This window comes from Acyrthosiphon pisum, chromosome A1 (assembly GCF_005508785.2).
Source record: "Acyrthosiphon pisum isolate AL4f chromosome A1, pea_aphid_22Mar2018_4r6ur, whole genome shotgun sequence".
Taxonomy (NCBI): Eukaryota; Metazoa; Arthropoda; class Insecta; order Hemiptera; family Aphididae; genus Acyrthosiphon; species Acyrthosiphon pisum.
Window position 1 is genome coordinate 44,989,295 of NC_042494.1, and position 23,200 is coordinate 45,012,494.

Genomic DNA, 23,200 nt, shown 5'->3' on the forward strand with positions numbered 1-23,200 from the left:
ATAAATTATAGAAAAAAAATGAAGTACCTAATATAGTCACCTTTAGATAATTAAATTCCAATAAAAACGACGAATATTGTACTGGTTTCACTTTCATAATATAGATTATTATAAGTAAACTAATATATACAGACACCCATGACAGGTTATATATTATGGTATTTAGAACTTTGAAGACATAAGTTAAGGTAAGACTGCCAACAACTTATACATACAAATATTAAAATAATTTATGGCATACCAGTTTTTTTAAATGTAAATATTATATATATGTACATAATATGTATTATAATTTATAAGTTATACGGTGTCGAGATAATAATATTAACACTCTTTATTAAGAGGAACACTTATAAAATAACAACGGATACTTGCACGCAGGTCTGGATTTGACGAAGGGCATTAAGACCAAATTCTTACGGTCCAAATTTTTTGGAGGCCCCCACAAACTTAAATACTTTGAATTGATTTTGTACTGATTTTTTACTTCAAAATTACTAAAAATATTTTAATAAAATATATTATGATTGAACAGTAATAGAAAGAAAACTAATAACCAATGTTAAAATGTAATTTTTTTTAAATGTTTTTTTGTAGCATGAAGACAATTTGAGGGGCCAATGATGAAAATTGTATTAGGGTCCCACAATATTTTTTTCCTTATTTTTCAAAAATTCTAATTCCTGCCCTGTTTCCACATCTTACGCTCGACATCAGGACTAATTTGTCCGGCGGTAATAAAATACGCGCTTATGGAAGCCATAATGGAGCATCGATACCAGCATGACATCATATTTAATATAACAAAAAATCCCTTACTATAGTTATCATTTATTTATGCATGAGTTATATTTTTAGTCCCATACATACCTATTTAAGAAATACCTCATCAACTACATTATTATTTAATATTTTTATACAACTAGGTTTTGAATACAGGAAAAACTATTGAAATGTGCAAATAAATATAAATATAAGATAATGATAGCAAATCAATTTACTTTTATTCGAATATTATAAGAGCTTGATATTATAATGAATTCTACTGAGTACTGAGTATACTGCAGGCGGTTATTTTTTATTAAACACTATTTCTATTATAGTATACATGATAAAACAATTTGTTTTATTATTTTTAAAGAATGCAAACAACAATAAACCAAGTTTGAAAAATAATCAAGTCTTTCTTCTTTATATTTTTTTATTATTTTTTTTAACACTTTTTTTCGTAAACATTATAATATTAAAAAAGACCCCGCATTCATTAAAGTAATGAACCCATAATATTATCACGAAAATCGAATGTTAAATTAATTAATAATGATATCTATATTTGGTTTAGACTTTTTGACTCTACCAACTTGATGAGAATTAAAAATGTTAAATATTCGAAAATCTGTAAAAAAAAAAATGAATCCTTTTGTAAAAGCCTCAAAATTATAGTTTGATTTTTTCTAAAATCATCATATTTTACCTATAATACGCAAAAGTCAATAATTGATCAAATTTTTTTTAATTCTTTCAAGTTTGTCAGCCTATAATGAACCACATTATTTTTTATTTTAGAGAATATTGTTTGACGTCTTTCAACTTCAAAAGTAGTTATATTCAGAATATTTTACATAATATCTAAAATTGTCATTAGCTTCTCAATCATATTTAGTTAAGAATGAATTCAATATAATTAAAATATATTGTGCATTTGAAAAACAAATTCGTTTGTGTTGTGTGTATAAATCACTCGAACGACGTGTTCTGAGTAGGTATCAATATAATAAATAATAATTATGACATCTTGAATAAATTATAAAAATATGTATATACCTATGGGCTAAAGTACATTTAGTGAAATAATTTTCTACTCAAAGAATTCGCATAAACAAGCATTTTGAAAATGATTTCAATTTTTGGACTAAAAAACGGCGCCTATTTTATTTTGGTAGTAAATTTATATTGAAGTACATAACTTTAAAAGTAATATAATACATGGTTACTAATATTATATAATATATTTTATTAGTTCCTATTTTATTATTATAAATAGTGCACAGTTGTAAAGTATAAAATATCTATTACTTAGGTGAAGGATTAACTCGGTATTTATAGGTACTTGGAAGGTATTTTTATTATTTTTTTTTATGTTTCATTTTATAAAATTGAGATTTACTATAATTTGTGCATTACTATTCAATTAAAATTCATCGTGGCGCAATTACGACGGTCCACATAAAAGCATACCTAGTGCAACATTGATAATTTAAGTGATAATATTTTAATATAATTATTAATTATATTATGTTATAGTTGATTTCACATCGAGTGTTACTACTAGGTAGCTACTCCCCTCACGCTTTCAAAGTCAACTGTATAATCCAGCTCCTGTGCTTATTGTAACTACTATTACAGATTGTACATATTCAAATAAATGTTTAAAAAATATATATATATGTTATAGTAATCAATGTCTGATGATAATTTTTTTATCAACCAGATGTTGATATTTCTTAGTTCTGCACATCGCGACAACAAGGTGCCAAGTAGTTAAAAATCGCTAAAAACATGAACAAAACCAGAACCCCTTTGATTTCGACAATCTGCTCTCGTCCGGATACGGTATAGTATACATCGTGTCACTATTATAATGTGTATATGTTATCACCAATTTTTTTTTTCGATTTGTTTTTATTCTTCGCAGTTTTGTGAAGACAAAGAAGAGTTTATTGTTGGGCTATCATATGTAAACCTATCATCCTACTCAGACGGTCAAAAAAGTCGTTATTCGGTAACAAGATGCACTTACAACTTCGTAATTGTAGCCTATATACCCGAATTATATAAGTATTTGAATGACGTCATGTACTGGCAATGTCGACAAAATATTTTGTTCAATGGTTATCCACTATCGGAGTGAAAACTGTCTTCTGCACACAGCTGTCGATCTATATAATATATAATAATAATATATTATACGATATTGTAATATTTAGTCGTACTCACACATATTATTATACATGTGAAATGTGGTTCAGCGTGTTCATTGCCCTCGGCGGCAGCGACACAAGGCTCTATTGTTTTTATTATTTCCTCAACGCCGGCAGGGCGAGTTGACATATCATTCCACTTGTCCTTGGACATTACCGAACAATGGTCTCCTTACAATATAAAATATATAGACGGGGCACGTGCTTGCGCGCGCGTTGTATTGTGACTGCCCGGCGGCACATCCATCTGAACGGCGTTAAATACGATTACCGATCGTTATAATAATAATAATATATATATATAATATAGGCAGATCGAATGTATATACCTACGTAGGTGTAGCACGATATATAATATATCGAAAGAGCTGCTGTAGTATAATGATATACTGTATATACTATATTGTGTTATTATATATAATATTATTATACAATGTGTATCGTAGCGCCCGTCACCCGATGGCGTGCAGGTTTCACCTAAGAAGCTCGACGAGAACGTGCCCCTTCGAATTGTACTGCAGACAGGTGATAGGATGCAGGGTAAAATGTTTGACCATGGTTATCAGTTTACCTTGATTTTCATCAAAATTGTATTCACGTCACATATCGTAATATTGGCAGTACTCCAGTACTGTAGTCTGTAGGTACTAATAAAAAACTACCATCTATATTTTATACCTATACAGGCTAAATTATATATAATATTACGTCATATTATGAAAACTGAGGGAGCGCATGCAATCCAAATTTGTGGTGAAAATATCAAGTTGTGAATTCGGAGTAGGTACCTATGATAATTTTGTAACTTTTTACACAACATTGATGAGCAGTATTAAGACACTATCGGCGTTATTTAATTTAAACAGCATTATAATTAGTATGTTTTAAGACGTATAAGTATATACCTATTGTATAGTATAGACGTATATGTGTATAGTATACATGGAGTAACAGGAAGACCTGACAAAAAAACAAATAATGATGCAAATTATATGGTTAAGAAATATATACTCAAGTCAAGAAATTCCTAAAAATAATATTTTGAAAAAAAGTTATTACGTTCTAAATAAATTTGTTGGAAAAAATATTGATATTTTAAAAATTTTAAAAAATAAACTACTTGACTTAGATTTTTACCACCAAAATGGTTCTTATAATTAGATTTACAAATTGGTTATTTAATTTTTTTTATATTATATATGACATATGTGGCACAAGTGACTATAAATGATAAATATAAAAAAAAAAATTTTAAATATCGATTAGAACAAAAGTTATTTCGTCTGTCTGACCTTCCTGTTATACCCTGTATACTATACACTATATAGTATAGTACCAATGTACCATGTCTGCTACTATTATATATATATACTGCAGGCTACTATAGGTATAGTACCCATAATTTATTATTATTTATAAATCTATAGATACCTATAGGTGATCGGTCACCATTTTCAATCATTTGTCAATAATCGATCACCGGATCACACTAACCATTATTTTACAAATTACAAAATAAACAACGTTCAAAACGGTTTATACTTAATGGTTGTTGTAAATGCATCGCATGATAATTTTTGGTCTGACTATTGATTTAATGACACCGAACAACGACGATTACTGGTAAACGAGGCGTACGAAAATCTATTAAAACGCACCACTTTGACCGCAGTAACTTTCCCACACGTATTTGTGCGTTTTAAGAAACCACCATAGATCGTCGAAATTGATTTTCGATGTATACATATGAATACATTATACATATATATATATATATATATATATCATCGTATACGCTTGTATATTTATTACGGTGTACCTACTTATATACCAAAACCACATACCTAGCCAAAGGGTTTACAAGTCTAAAATCGTTGGTATACCAAATTGAGCCTATAAGATACATGTATTATACCGTGAAAAAGTTAGGTCGTCAAATATGCACGTCAATAATCAGCATCGGATGCAACAGTTTGCAACCCGACTATATTTTGTTATTAATTATTATTTTATACAATAATAATAATAATAATAATGGTATTATCTATGACAACGAGACACCTTTCTTCGCGTGTACGTTTATATTATTATAATCTATATTTATTATTACATTCGTCCGTGATATAGGTCAATTCGACTTACTATACATTGCACACGATACGAATTATGTGGTACGTTAATACATTTCGGGATTATTAATCGTCCTATACTCGCGTACCTTTTTATCATTATTATTATTAGTATACATTATAAATTATATAAAAATATAATATATAAGTATACCTACCACACTCATCACATCGTTTATAATATAATATATAGGGTATATGTGTCCGGCGAAAAAAGAAAAGAAAAATCATCAATCAAAGCATTAGCCAATTGTTGCGTCTAAGTCAATTGAATATTATTATTATTATATTATAACTTCTTTGGCTAAATAACATAATCGTCACGAACTCTTCGGGGAGCATACACACACACGCACACACACACACACACACACTGCACACACGACGTATATACGACACCTATATAATAATAATGTATAATGTATAATGTATATAATGTATATAAATATGTGCGTGTGTGCAGTGTACCTATATAGGTACAGCAGTTGTGTGTTCTCATACATTAAACCAGCGGCGAACCTCCGAGTCCCGGACTTACACGCGGCTTTCAGAGTCGTTCATTTATCGAGTACAAATAAAACGTGACCGTGTCGCCGGCACGGAGATATCCTCGTATATACCTTTATATACGAATATAATATTATGTAGACGCGACGATGTTATTATAAATACGAGTCGAGCGAATCGTATTCGGATATAGCTGATGTATAATATATATGTAAAGAGGGTATTTTATAATATTATTAAATTCCGTTGTTGTTGTTGTTGTTGTTGAGCTATTATCGATCATTATTAATACGTCCATATGATATTTATTTCTCGTGTGTACGAAAAAATGCCGTGCCTACAATAAAATCGTGCATTCGTGCATTAATAATATTATGTGACCGAAGCGTCAATAATATTGTGTTGACGTTTCAATCATTGTAATAACGTAATAATATTATTATCTATTAAGTATTATTATACTCGTTAGTCGTCACAATTAATAATAATGCTATTTTAACACATTAAATGTATACCTACGAATTGTCGTCGGGTGTACTCTTAAAAATTGCTCAATTTAGTGTCATATTACAATATAAGTGTAATTGTGTGCGAGTGTCCCTAATACAGTAATACCTATATACACATTATTTTGACGATTATGAATTATTTTATGAGCTTTGATAGATTTAAGAACGAAAGTCTCCGTTTAATCATACGCATACCATAGAAATGTACCTATTATTTAGTCATACTCATCCGCATAAATGTATGATATACAAATAAAGTATTTTTCGTACTCAAAAAGTGAAAGTTGTTACGTATTTTTAGCAAATTCGTATGTATTCATAATATAACAGTATAATATAATATATGATTTGATAAAAAATATTTAAACAATTAATCTAAAATACGCTTACTGATAGTGTTACATAAATTATAAGAATATCAGCCATGTGGTAATAATATGTTTTTCACATTGCTAAAAAAATTTTTTCAATTGCAAAACTGATAAAAAAACAGATCACCGGAAACTATTATTATTACTCGTGGTTTACATTATGCGACGTGATTATAATTATTATAAAATCCGCATTTATCGTGTGAATGTGAATTTTTCAAAGAATATTATCAAAAATATGACAATTAAATATACATCAAACCACAATCCATCAACCATTAATTATCTGAATAGTAAATGGCCTACATTATAATATTATTGTACAACAAACGGTTTCATCAAAATGTACGAATTTTTATACGACTGTATAACGCATCAGAACATATTATAAGTTTTAAATATTATATGCGATTTATATTGGGTATATACGCAAACGTCAAAAATCTAATACATAAAGACACGTCTCTTCTAGTACCAGTTACCTATCTATCGGTTTCGATTTGAAACTATACGGATACGTTATCCTTTTATGCCTTATACTAGTTAACGATTTTTGTACCAAACTCACTTACATCATATTGTATGGCTTATATATAAACCTTCAGGCACCATCCGGTCGGGTATCCCGTGAAACGCTGTATAGGAACACTATTAAAACCGAAACATAATAATATGACCGTTTAAACAAATTCCACCTTTAGCCCGCGCGGTAGCATTTCGGGAATTAAACACGAATAATTATGTATACGGATCAAATGGTATATATATATATTATTATTATTATGCGTATGTACCGATCCGATGTTCCAGTATTGTTATTACTATTTTTATATTTTTTTTTCATGATATTTATAATGGCTATGCAATCGTGCCCCCGGCAGCAATGTTCCATTTCGATTGTAAATATAATATCTACACGTAATGGAATAGATATACATGTATAATATAATGTACCACGTGTGTGTGTGTGTATGTGTGTGTGTGTGTGTGTGTGTGTGTGTGTGTGTGTGTGTGTGTGTGTGTGTGTGTGTGTGTAATAATATTGAAACGAAAACAGAGGCAGGTGCCGTGCTTTAGAATGCGTGGCAAACCAATGATGATAGGAATTATATCGCTATGTGTGTGCGGACAACAGTGAGCAACTATTATTTTCTTTTTATAGATCAGAACACACAGTTTACAGCAATTGGTACAAAACGCAGCCTCTCGCCGGGTCGAAAGATTTGTTTAATAATATCGGATTAGGGATATGTCTCGCGCCGGCAAGAGGCGGGTTGTTTAGCGTCTCTATTTTCGGTGAGTACAGCCGAGTATAATATTATACGTGTACAACATATATATTGTATTTTTTTTTTCGCCCATTATACAACGCGCTACCACATTATATTATACGGGGGTGAAAAAAAATTAATATAATATGTGCCCGCATTACATCACGCACCCGTCAAAATGTCCACCCTTTGCCACTAGCTATAGACTATACTATATTATCATTATTATTATTGTATACACGTGATATCCATCACGTCCCCTTAAAACCGTGTCGAAACTAATGGTTATAACTTATAATATAATATATACGCGATCTCATGTATAAAAAAAAAAATAAGGGATTTAGGTATTCATTAGAAAAACGTGTGCCTGTAAAATATGATCGCATGACCATAATGTATGTAAAATATGGCGTATTAAATCATATGTAAAAACAAACGTACCTACGACCCGCACCTACTTACGTATAAATATAAGTCTAATCGTTTTCGATTTTTATCAATAGCTTATGAATTTATTATTTCAAGAAAAAAAATATATGTAATTTTACTCATACATATTATACCTAGGTATGACATATTAATGATATTTTGTGTCCTCGAATGAATAAAATAGTCACGTATTCGATGAAATAGGCATTTGTAACAGTCACGTCCCCCGCAGCAACTGCACCAGTGTTATTATATTATGCGTTTCGTAACAGTAGGATCATTTTTTTTTTTTATCAAACACCTGACGACGAAGAAATCTATTGGAATCGAAATATATCTGACGTATACCTATACAACATATTATTATACACAAGTGATAAATGATAATAGTATAACGGATTCATTTTTCATGTCTCTGACTTTATATCTATTGATTCGATCAAAAACGATATTTTTATCGAACTGTAGGGGTTATTTTTATGTTTAATTCATGAAGATTAGAGATATCTCTAATTTTCATGGTTTAATCATACCTGCCTATATTGGAATATAATATTCACAACGAATTTATTTGTCAGTTTTTCAATAATACCTATTAAATACTTATGTAAACAATATTGTGTTTTCTAATGTCCTTGTATATTTTTGTATGTATAAAATTTAGTATTCAATTATCTTAAAATATTTTTTATGATAGGAAATCGCAATTTACAAGGGTTACCACAATAATATGTTTTGGCAAATCGTACAACGCTGCAGACAACGTTATGTTTATGAATATCAGAATATCTTAATAAATAAATCTATATCCTGAGAAATAAAGTATCCCTGCACTAAATTATTTCCGTGACACACATACTTTTAGGAACCATTGAACTATATAATACAAGAAAAATAGTTTAAAATATTTATAGTTTCTACGTACCTACAAGAAAGTTCATATTATAATAATAAATAAAATATAATATACCGACAGCTGCAGTTAAATATATAGGTAATGAATATTGATAATAAAGCACTGATTAGAAAAATGAATTTGTTATTAATAACGAGTCAGTGTACCTTTAGGCTACGATAAAAAACATTTAAAAAATATATATATTATTTCACGCTGCTGCAATAATGGATTATTATTATTTATTTCTGTTGGCCCATGGAGCTTGCGCTAAATAATGTAATTTAGTAAACAACCAATATAAGCATAATATTATATGCAAATAAGTGAGCAGGTGATACTGCGATGGACACCGGCGAAAAATAATTGCGCGTACGATTTTTACCAGTTACGCCGCCGTGTAGGTAGATAGTATATAGGTATGCATTATAATTTATAATATATGCAAAAACTACACTACCTACACATCAGTTTAGTAGATTTACATGTAAACTGATTATTCGCCAAGTAAAATAATTAACCATACCTATATAAATAATGAGTGTAGAAGACTACATCGTATATTAGTATGTATATCTACTAAATTGGTTTTTTAATATATGGCTATCTATTAATAATGCATTTATATATTTCTTTTGTCCGTGTATAAGTATCAAACTCCTCCTAAACAGCATCACCGATTTTGATGACATATTTTTTTGTGTGTGCTTGAATGGGTCTTAGGATGGCTTAGATTCACAATCGGACCAGGTAGGCTCGACCAGGGGAGGTACTCAAACAGGGATTTTGGGATTTAAGATGGACGTATTTGTTTATAAATAGTTGGTATTGGTTATAGGAGAAATAATTATTAATAATCATTATTATTGGTTATTCGGGCAGATCAGGTACAAATATGAATCAAATCAAATTTTCATTTTGTCATTTTGATAATCATTTTTAACGGTCAACGAAGTGCGCGGGATCAGCTAGTAATACAAGAAATATTATTTTAAATAAAAATCCGATTCAATAGTAATTTAATTGATATATATTTTTTGTTGTATATTTGGCAACGGCTGGGTATCATCTTATAATATTGTATATTATATATTTATATATATATTTTATATTTTTAATATTATTAATATATATTATACATACATTATTATTGCTAGGTATATTTCGAAATGAACATAATACACATACACATAATATTATATTATATTATATACACGTAAATATTATAATTACTAATTAGGTTAAAAAACAAAAGCAGATTATCTTCATCGTTTATAAATATAATATGCGGTGGACCTATACATAATATACTACCTAGTAATATATTATTATAGTGGTTTAGAAGGAATAGTGATTTTAACATACTTTACTATAATATTGTATAAACTCGAATGTGTTAAATCTAGTGTCTGGACTTTCTACACTATAGTATATTATACACTGCACTACTATACATATTGCATCAGCTTTGTTCGATATTATGTACGGATATGTTAACCTTACGAAGTATATATGAAACTATAAATCGCCGACTACTGCCGCAGCAGTCTTTTATCTTGACCGTCTTGTATAGTTGAATACTTGTAGATTATTATACTTTTATATTATACATTTATACATATAGGAAATAAGCCAGAAGCCTACTTATAGCGTATATATTTTATATAGAGGGCAGTGGGCACGAACACATATAATGTGAATATGTGATGTTGTAAATCTTTAAATCGTTGAACACCTACATGTAGATCCATATAATATACATCGACGATATATGACTTGTGTTCATCGAGTACAGGTATAGTAAAAATTAGTCTGGTACCTATTATACGCACTTATAATAGTAAAATGTTATATAGTCTATAACACTATATATATATATATATATATATATATATATATTAGCTCACTAATTTAACTGTCCAGGGTCCAGCTCGGCGTTGCTAGTGCCAAAGAGTGAGCCCATTTAACTCACTTAGAGACAATGTCGTTTGAATTATATTTGACCTGAATACTTTTCTGTATATGTAAAGAAAGTGTCTATTTATCAGTCATTAGTGATGTAAATGGATACTCAAACGGGATGTATGCGTAAACATTTGTATTTTATGAAACTCATATTTAGACTGACTAAGTTTTATTCGATTTCAACAGATGTTTACCTATTACATAGGTTTATTTTGGTAAAATTATACAATTTAAGTCGAAAAACCACAGACAGACATTTCGAATTATCGAAGGGACCAAAATACATGTATTTTCTTCTAGTTATAGACGTTTTCTCAGGGGACCTGCGTTTAGTTCGATTTATGGAATTTTTCGAATTATCAAGGTTCGGGTGACGAATGTATAATATAGTGTATCGATATAATAACCACTAAGTCGAAATAGATTGAAAACACATTAGATTTTCGTCATGGAATTACGTATCATCTAAAAATTCTATATCTAGATAATAGATATCTACTTAAATTTTCATCTGCAGATCTAGTCCTTATTCGTAACCGTAATTTTACATAATATAGCCAAGTGCCCATTGTCCACCTCACACGTTATATTAATTGATTATGAATACTAAATACTAAAAGTTTTTATAAACAATGGTTATATGTACATAATATGAAGCTAGCTGGTTAGTAATTATTATTTCCATACATTTCAATTTGGCTATATTTTTTCAATTTCACTACTATTTCCACAAATCAGTATACAAATATCATCATTAACGGCGACTCGACGGCGGAGCAGGTTGCCTCATGATATTCCGATTTTGTTTTTGTTCGAGTTATGCAGCAGACCATTATTATAATATATCCATAATACGTCATCACTAAAAAATAATTTTAAAGCTACGTCGTGGGGCAAGCCCGGCAAGCTATATAATACTAATATACTATATTACATAATAAATTATTAGATAATATAAAATACAGACATTAAGCTGCCTGTAGTTACCCATATCGTGTACAAATACGAAATGGTGTTCAGAACTGGAATATAACGTTGGTTGTCGTTGGATACTTGAATCTGAAAAATTCACCCACTGTTATATTTCTAACTCTATTATACATAATATTACTGTATTGTAACCAACATAATATACACTATACATACATGTATAATGGAATATATTGATTGTTATTATACACGACCCCTGGACCCGCGATTGTTCTTGGTGGCTTGCTGTGTTTCTGATGGAAAAATTCATACCCAAAGCCCAAAGGTGAACTCGACCCGAAACGATCCATTGTTTACCTATCGAGCAACCTGTCTTTATTCTATATAGTAATAATCATAATCATATAATAATAATAATAACCACACGGCTGATGAATCTCAAAGCACTCCGGGGTTATTATTCCACAAGACATAATCTAAAATATATAATAATAATAATGATGATGATAAAAAAAACACATATAAGAATATACGACGCTGGAAAATCGAAAACGTGTGTCATGGTATAAAAGCGCACGTGCGTCCATCTGACGTGACCGCGACACCTAAACGTAATCCTCGTCTTAAAATATTCTAAGTATCACCGGGTTTTCAGACACAACACTTGTAGCATCTTATATGAGTATCTATATTAATTTAGATGATCTTTTTTGTTTCTTTTTTTTTCGCTGTCTATCATAATATTAAGGTCTGTACCAATTTAATCTTTATCGAAAACTACGAGACCAAACCACACGTTTAGGGATTAGAGAAGGAACTAAGGAAGGATGATAATAATATAAACAATATCTCCTAATAATATTATTACAAGCACCCGTGGCGTATTGAAGACACAGAATATAATATGATAAAGAGGAAGGGTCGTCGGGTGAAATTCAGATGAAATTTGTAATTTTAAGACGTCATACTGACCTATAGATTTAACCGGGTTATATTACCGTTATATAATTCAAGTATTTACGAGGGCTTAATACACATCCTTGGTAAATTGGCCAATAGGGGAAATAATACTCCTGCAGGTAAACATCATGATATAACTACTATGTGCGTATATCGCCGGAAAAGCGATAAATATTAACAAGTTTAAAGCGCGGCCGAGAAAATAATATTAATTTACCACTACATGCTGTTCCGCGCGTGGATTTATATAGACTTCATTATGACACCCGAACGTAATAAAATAATAATCGAAAATCGTGCGAGGTATACAAATAGATTGATGTGGCGTGTAGGCACATGACTTACCTATATAATATTATATATATAGGTATATGAGGCTGGTACAGGTTCGGTAAATTTCTCCGCCCTCGTGCCTGTTATTATAATATTATATTATATTGTTGTATACTTATTCGTCGCGCGAGGACCGACAATGACACACGTATAAATTATAGAGGTATTATAATAATATATAGCCGGTACACATAATATTACGGTACGCAATATGCCAATATATATAAATATAATATAAAATAATATTATATGATATTATTTATTAGGTTTATCGTTACAGAGACCGTTCATAGTTTTATTATTCCTTAGCGCACGCCTTTTATTTACTTCGCCGAGCAGAAACCATTGATTTTATAATACCTACTATAAAAGTATAAAACTAATGCTAATAAATAAAAAAAAATTACCTATAAAAACTTATTAATATGTATATGTAAATTAAGGGGATCGATACGTAAGTCATTTTTTTGTTGACGAAAACATATCCATACACTACACAGCCGCATCTATTGTGTTTTGACCATCGCGGTACCTTGGTATCGAATAATGTTATACCTACTGATGTGATAAGAAATGTCTGAAAACACATTTATATTCGTTTTAATGTTTACTTGATATTAAACAGCCCACAATATAAAATTTTGAAAAATGCTTATCTTATTCTTCCCTTTAAAATTAATTTTAAACGTTAAAATTACAGCATTTTTAGACAGTGATTTCTGATTTTACCTACGGAATTGAAAAAAAAATCAAAATATTATGATGATATTTTTCAATACGTAGTAAACTTTTTGATGAATTCAAGTTTTCATATTAATTCTTATCGCATTACTAACTAAAGGTATTGGTACGATGCTACGATGGACAAAATGTAGGCATATGATTTTTATTTTTTAGTGTAAAATGTTACTCGTCAAATACGAATTTGTGACGCGTATGGGACCTACCTATTTGTTTTACACTACATCATTATATACGCGCACATATAATTAATTTTAGGGGGGGTAACTTTCCCTGAGCTTCTCATATTTTTTAAAAATTGAAATATAGTAGTAGAGTAGGTACTAAATATTAAATTGGGGGGGGGGGGGGAGGCTAAGCCTAAGTACCTTATTCGTGCCAATGCACTACAGTACTTCAGTATGCTAAACATTCACGCATACTATATTGTTAGAACATCCATTCACAATTCACACCCACGCACACACATTGCCTATACTAAATTCCTTAAGGCCCCTGAAAACAAGTCGTTTTTAAGGAGTTGTGTTTCGGAAATTCTTTCGTTCCTACGTCACTGCAGCTAGTCTCTGTGTGTGTAGTAAATGATCATTTATGTGTGTATAATATACTCCCCACCAATCGCCCATATGCACATGTCGTATTTTAGTCATTAGATCAAAATATTAAAATCCAATTCGTAGACGTGAAACAGCTATACGCCTGACAACAATTTATTTAAGTACGTCCAAAGGTCCAATTTTAAAAAAAATGTAAAGATGTTTAAATGCATAAACAAGATTACTTTACATCGGTTGGAGCACTTTTCCGATTTTAGCAAGTTCTTAATGGGAAGAAAGTAAAAATGTTTTAAATTTTTCATTGTTTTATATTAAAAACTATAAAAAGTATTGAATAAGCACATGCTCCAACCAATGCAAAGTAAAATTATTTATCAAATCAAAAATCTTTATATTTTTTAACTCAAACCACTAGAAGTACCATAGTCTTTGTCAAGCACTAAGGTCGTTTTGATTAAAAATGCATAGGTAGGTACGTTTTGCAGGGTCCATAACAACATTGGTATCGATTTTACTTTGAATCAAGAGTTGCCTGTCCCATTACTCCTTGTATTTCCTCCGTTATCGGTATACAAATGTGTATAATATTATTATTTTGTATCTCAGGTATTACCTATTTATAATATTTAATAAATCGTGATGTTATTACATTGTTAAAGTTTAATATTTTAGATAAGTTACTCATTTTTCTAAAGAAAGTAAATTCAAACATGTACATACGAGTCTAATAAGTAGGTACTCTTTTATTGCTACAGAAAATAGATAAATTAAAAAAATTCTTGTTTTATTCTGATTGTAAAATAATTTAATATCATCAAAATGATTCAAATGTGCAATAAATAATTTTTAACTAAGAAAATAATTCATTGTTATTTGTGTCATGTAACATGTGCGAGTATAGCATATTGATTTTATATAACTATATATAAATGATAAATACGGAACAATAAAATCATTAACTATAATTTATAAAATATTTATGAGTGTCGCGGTAACGATTTTCTATTTGGCGTTCAAATTAAACAATAAGTACGAGTACCTTACCTATAACATTTTAATATTTTACTATTAGGTATGAATGTGTATGATGGCGTACATTAGAAGAAATTGCTGATGTATGTGAAATGTGGACGTCCGCAAGAACGAGTCAGAGTAGATTTTCTAATAATTATATATCAAACGAAAAAGGGACAACCACCTATACATCCACTCAAATATATGACATTGTGACCAACTATTTAAAATTCTCATATCAGGCATATAATGATTGTTTATGTTGCAGAATGTATGTGAGTACTTAAGTAGATAAGTATACAACCAAGCCCGGGTTAAGACTACTAGAGGCCCAAGGGCTAAGGCTCATATTTAGTAGATGACGTTTATTTACGTGGTCCGTTGCGTAGTACCTATAGGAACTGATAACGATTTAAGTGTTCGGTTTCGTTGACTTGCATTATTGCTCCTCAATTACCTCCTCCAACGTGAAATGTGCACCAATATAAATTACTGCCTACATTGGGGGGGGTGGGGGGGGGGGGGGTATAAATTGGGAAAGTAAAAGCCGGGAATATATTTAACAGGAACAATAATATACATTAAAGTATTAGCAGGAAAATTATTAAACAGGAAACAGATATTCCGGAAATATATTTTAAGGAAAATATTATTCAGAAAAATAAATTTCAGGAAATTATTCTCTGGAAGGATATTACATGGGAAAATTAAGTTCAGGAGACATTTTTTTGGTAAAATATTTCTCAAAAAAGTATTGAACTGGAATGATATTAATAGGAAATTTAAATTTGGGAAATATGTTTTTGTCGGGATTGTTCAAACATAAGATTAACATATAGGCAACTCTTGAGCCGTGAAATAATCTTCCTTGCCCGCTGCTTGTATATATGTAAGAAATTAATTGGGCCAGTACCTACTGGTGTGGTGTATACTCTATACTTATCTATACTTACGTATCCTTCACTATTTCATATTATGTTCCTCTTGAACTATTGCATATATTAAAATGGTCTACTCATTCTCACACATCATTTCTTATGAATTTTTGTCCAAAAACTAATTTTTTTTATTACGTTTTCTTTATAACAATACCAAATCCTTTAATGTCAGTTCTATCTACCTAAAACCTTCGAGGATCGAAGCAAGAGCGCCTGTAGACTAAGTCCCAGTTTTCAAAAGTTTATTAACTCAAATATTAAGGGGGTAAGAGTTGTGTTCAAAATTTGAATTTTTAAAAAAAAAATTGGCGGGAAATGTTGTATTGTCAATTTCTCAAACTTAAAATCAATACGAGGATTTTTTGAGAACAGAGATTTTATCTAGAGGTGTCACTGCGTTGAACCTCGAAGATTTCAAAAAGATACGACCAATATTGAAGTTATTAGGTTTTCTCGATATAATATTACGATTTTGAAAAAAGGAGAAAAAAAACCAAATCCTTCAATAACCTTCAATAACCTAACCTTCAAGGATCGAAGGAGAAACATATCCAGATAATTTCCCAGCAGGTAAAAGTTTTTTTTAACTCAATTATATTAAGGAGGTAATTACGTGTTCAAAATTTGAATTATTCAACAAAAAAATTGGTAGGACATTTTCTTTTGTCAATTTTTCAACCTTAAGGTTGAGACGTGGCTGTTTTGAGAACAGAAATTTGATCTAGAGGTGTCATTGCATTGAACCTCAAAGATTTCAAGACAATACAATCAATATTGAAAGAGCTATAGCCTATAGTACCTCAAAATGTACATCCAACCGTTCCAATTCTGTGTTGTTAGCTCAAATATACAATATATTAGAGTGAATTGACCTATTATTTTATAGGTTTTAATGTTTTATTCTTATATTCGATTTACATTAATTAATAATGAGCTACACGTCTACTAAAATATATGTGATAAAAAAAAGTTCAAAATAATTATTACTTAAAACATTAAACAGACGTATACTACGAGGAAACGTGTGCACACGTGGTTATACGAATAATCTCACTTAATCCATTTTTCAACTTTTTGCTACTCCGATTATAGGTGAAATAATGGACGTGCGCACTTCGACATAGTTCCTTTTTGAATCCTCGTACACCAAAAGACCAGAATCTCGGTTTTTGTAGTGATCAAAAGAAAACCCAAAATCCAAAATACACGTAACTACGTAATTTTCTAAGTACAAAAACCACACAAAAAATCATAACTCCCGAACCAAAAGTCGGATGACCTCGAACTCTGTACCCATCGATATGTCGCAAAGTCAACATCTGACTATAAAAACGGTTCACGGGAGTACGTTTTAGAAGGGCCTAAACCGAAACTTTTGGTAACTTTAAAGTATAATATTATCTTATATGAACGTTATATACAACTTATAAATGATTTATTGAACTTTAAAAACTATTACATATTTTATTCGCATTTGGTAAATACGCCAGCGCCCAGCAGCCAGCAGTATACATCATTTTAATTTCTATGCCAGTAGTTTTCCTAGAAGTAGTTACCTATTAGCTATTCATGTAATCACATCGATAATAAATCAATATAATATGAGTGTTAAACATGAACATTAGTTTATATAATTGATGAACTTTAAATTTCAATCATCAAAGTTAATGATAAAAACGTTTCGAAAATGATTATAAAATATAATTAAATGTATTTTGTTATAATACTATAATTTAACATGTATTGAAATCTGCTAACGCTGGACAATAGGTAGGTATAGACGTAGGGATTTATTCTCGGGATTTAAAGTTCCTGGATAATATTTTCCTAGTTGTATTATTCCTGTGATAAACCTTCCCGATAACACTATAGGTATCTATGTAATATGTACTTGCCTAATTTTTTTTCCCTGTAATATAATTTCAAGATTACACTATTCCTGTTTAATATTTTCCCCAACAATACTTTCCTAGGATAAAAATATTCCCAGTAAATATTTTCCTGAAGATTCTTATTCCTCACCAATAATTTCCCGTGTTGACGCGTTGTGTGCGCTCCTCCTACATGGTTTATAGTAGAACCAAGTCAACCAACAACGTGTATGAGTGGGTGGAATAATAGGTTTAATCATTTGATTGGGCATAAAAACCCATCGATGGAAATTATTGAAAAATATAAAAACGAAGTGGGGGTGTATAAAGCTAAAGTAACATTGAGCGAAATTGGGCAATTCATTCATAAGCGACCACATAAGCAGTGGCGCAAATAGGAAAAATGTTTAGGGGGGGACTCAAGCCCTAACACATTTTTTTTAAAATTATAGTTTATAGGTACATACCATTAAGAATGGTATGCTATTATATTTTGTGGGGCTAAGCCTCTCCAAGCCCCCCTCATATTTGCGCCACTGCACATAAAGGACATAATAATGGACATATATAATGCAAACTTGACTAAAAAATGTATGCGAACAATTTAGTATGAGGGGTATTCAGTGTAGATTTATTCTTGACTAATAAAGGACATAATATATTAATATAAGGATGAAATGTGATTAAATTTGTGATGACATTTTTAAATTTAATTTAAAAAAATGTAATTATTTCAGTATGAAGTTCTTCTAAAAAGGTACCTTCTTAAAACAACGACGTTTAATAATATAACAAAATAGACAATTATTTGATTGTATAGATGCATATAATAGACTAGTGTTTATTAATTATTATTATTAGTTAATATTATATTAAATATATATTACTCTGGAAACTTAATTTTTAAAATATACACAATAGGTACCTATCTATATTATGTATAACGTATAAATAAATATTCATCTATTTATGTGGTAGGTATATTTTAGTGAAGTCTATGAACAGATATAAATTATATAATGTAATGAATAGGTACTTTACTTTATATGAGAGGCATCTAGTGTATATAATATATATTATTAACATTTTTATTGACGATACGCATGGGAGGCAATTTATATTTTTGGGAGGCAACTAGTATATACCGATTGTTATTGCTAGGCCTCGAGTCCCGACACCGCCACACCGGGTTGACCACCCGTTAATTTTTAAATAAATAATAATAATTAATTGTGAACAATTAATAGAAACAACGGTAGTTAATAAAACATGATTAATATCTCATAATACGTAAAAAAAAAATAAGATTATTTTTATAAAGATCCTTAAATGTCACACATTTTTTTTTTCATTAACAATAATATATTTTGTTGTAAAAATTAAATGCCACTCATGCCTACTGTTAAATGTTGTGGGAAATATATCATTAAAATATAATTTTTAACAATATAGTAAGACTGTAATAGCCAATAGGCCTACTAAAGATAGTAATAACTTGCTTTGTCATATTATTCTTTTCAATAAAATAATAGAATTTAAAAGCTAAAATACTTAATACTTACTACTTAGTCATTACATTTAGTAATATTTGTGATATGGTCTACAGAGTCAACGTGCACAAATCTGTGTGTAAAAATCTAGTGTTTAGTGTTTTACTATTGAGGTAATGCATAGTAACTATCCATTAAATATCTATTGTTACATGTTTATTATACTTGCATTTAATATAATAATTTATTGGATTCAAATATTTAATACACATTTCACTTGAGATAATATTTTTAATACACACAACATATTGTTATAATTTTATTGGACAGTCAACAAAATACTATATTCACAATTAAATCACTGGACGTGAAAAATATAAATAAGCTTTTTGCATTAATTGTATTAATTTCATTAGTATGTTAAAATTAAAAAATACCCACACAGAATAATAAATAATGTATATATTTTATTATTTTTAAATTTATACATAATATACCTTCATAACAAACCAGAAAAATCTACTAGTAATATAATCATTTTTTTATCTTTTTCCCTTTTTTTTTCAACCATTTTTGTCTTTTTGTTTCTAACATTTTCTTCCTTTTAGCTTTCTTTTTATCTTTAATTTGTTCAATTTTGTTTTTCATTTTAAATATTTTACTGTTTTGTACAGTTTGAGATGCTTGTTTTTTAATTGCCTTTTTTATTTCTTTTATTGAACTGAAACTCATGCCAGGTACATCACCATCTTCTTCATTTGTTTTATCAATATCCTCTTCTTTTTTACTTTCTTCGTCATCTTCATAAATTACCTAAAAAAATATATATATATTATGTAAAAAGAAGTAAAATAAATAAATATAATTTAAACAAAATATTATTGTTACTTTTTTCAAACATAAATAATAAATGTGTACAATAGAAAGGATAATTTTTCAAGTTACATGTGGTTTTACAATAGCAGTAATTGTCGATATGCAACTAAGAAATCAATTTTTAGTCCATTACTCCGCCTACAGTTTTCTGTATAGTAAAGTATACTAAATCAGAACTAATATTAAACTTATATGTTTCTACTTTAGTAAAATATTTTATTGTCGAAAAGCGTGATCTAGAAATTCTTCTGCTGATAATTAAAAATAAAATAAAACCAACTTGGGATAATAACAGTCAATAGTATATACTATCAATATTCACCATACCTTCGCAAAGTTGTCTACCACTAGAAATTTTTTATTGAACCAGAAACAGGAGGCTGCAATCGAAATGTAGAAAGACTATACAAATATGAAATAACTGATGAATCTATACAGCATAGTTTAATGGTTCTTCGCCTCAATTGTAGATTGACAAATAAAAAAACAAATGGTGCAGATCATACCAGTAAACTGTAACTATTTTAAATGAGTATATTAAAAGGAAAAATTTTTGTTAGAAAAGAGAGATAAATATTTTTGACAACATCTAAAATGTAATAGAATTAAATATTAAGGTGTGTTGTTAATGTTGTATACCTATTACCTATATGTTTTAATTTTATGTACCTAATGTATGTTCATATTTTTTGGACACAATATTATGACATTATGGCGTAGGCCAAAAATATATTTGTAGGTCACATACTAGACTATTATCAGTTATCACAATGATTTTAATATGTATGCACATTGTACAATGTAAATAATATATATTATGTTATATAATTAAGTTGCTGTCAGAAATAATGATCTCTAACATCTTTAAGGTATATCAGATGTTCATACTACAGAAATAAATTAAGCACAACATTTAGTTTGTGTTATGGATAATATTATTTTTATTTGTGCACAAGAAAAAATATGCTTTTGTCAGTTATGTGTATATATATAAACAAAATAACTAATTAGGAGAACAACTGCAATGGTCACTAATAATTTTTTTGACTGCAACTACTATCAAGTATTATTATTATTTATTATAGTCTCAAAGCAAAATCTGAATTTTCATATAAATTTGGCAAACTACAAATATCCGATTGGTTTAAATAGTTACTGTAGCTTATGTTAAACCCGATATCAAATTTGTCAAAAATCAATGTCACTGAAAATGTTTCATAGATAGATAATAAATAATAATGCTTTTTAATGAAATTTAACTATACATTTATAAACACAATTGGTCTTATTTCATAAGCCATTAGAGTACATTGGTATATTTTAATACCTTATTTGATCCAATCCAATTGTTACTTTTTGCAATCTCATCTGTTGAAAGATCACAAATTTGTACTGTATGATTTTCCAAATTATATTCTCTTGTGACCATATCAAGAGGTTCTTTGATAAACGGATGAGAATTAGTCAATTTTAAAAACGTTTCTCTTGCCTATAATGTAAAATAATGATATTAATAAAAGAAAGTTTTATCTAAAACTAATATAATATTCTAAATTTTTACCTCAGTTTTGATTCTTTTCTTTTCTTCTTTAAGTTTCTTTTCAAAATCATCTCTGGCTTTCTTTTTTCGTGCAAGCTTTCTTTTATGAAATCCAGTCAAAAAATCTCTAACAATATCAAAAAATTTAATTAAACATAAGCAGGTTAACTAATTAACTAATGTCAACTATAAATACAAACAATACACTTTTAAAGTTAAAGTTGTTATTTAAAAATGTGTATGGTACTGGAATCACGTCACAAACATGTTAAGTGTGTGTTTTATGAGAATTTCAATATTATTAATATTCTTCAAAAACAATATAGTTGAAATAATTACTACAATACTTACGTTCTAGATTTTTCATCAAAAGTTATAGTTCGTTTGGTTGTCCTATTAATTGGCTTTCGATGCCGTTTCACTTTTGTTCTGTCTTTGAATTCGTATTCCATGACGACCAAGTGAATTATATTAAAATAATAGGTACCTATTAGACAATTAAATATTAATAATTATAAATTAATATTTGATTTTTCAAAACACACATGTCAATATTGTTATCGTGTTGACAATAGGGAAAATATTGAATTGATAAAGTGATAACAATTTATAACCTCAACAACTCAGTTCAGTGTAACCAATTGCAAAATTACCGTGTGGCGGTACTTACCAATCTTTTAAAATATCTAAAATACATAATATTAAAATTAAAATTAAATATTTGAGATGCAAATTTGCCTATTTATAATTTATCTCAATAGTATTGTACATAAGGTATATTTATAATAGTACCTATATTTATATAAGTATTTATGTTTATTTTATCTAGGTATCAATTTATAAATAATTTAATAGGTTATATTAATATCTCATCGATACTTATAAAATAT

The 23,200-nt window shown here is 29.1% G+C and overlaps 1 protein-coding gene across 1 annotated transcript; it reads right to left on the reverse strand.

The window, feature by feature from the left end:
• Window positions 1-20,338: 20,338 nt before the first annotated feature.
• LOC100159214 (uncharacterized protein) lies at window positions 20,339-22,863 on the reverse strand. The gene is made up of 4 exons (NM_001162588.2): window positions 22,662-22,863; window positions 22,332-22,437; window positions 22,098-22,259; window positions 20,339-20,707 (listed from the first exon to the last, which is right to left on the reverse strand). The coding sequence occupies exons 1-4, from the start codon at window positions 22,760-22,762 to the stop codon at window positions 20,429-20,431; spliced, it is 648 nt and encodes a 215-aa protein (NP_001156060.1). The 5' UTR covers window positions 22,763-22,863; the 3' UTR covers window positions 20,339-20,428.
• Window positions 22,864-23,200: the final 337 nt, after the last annotated feature.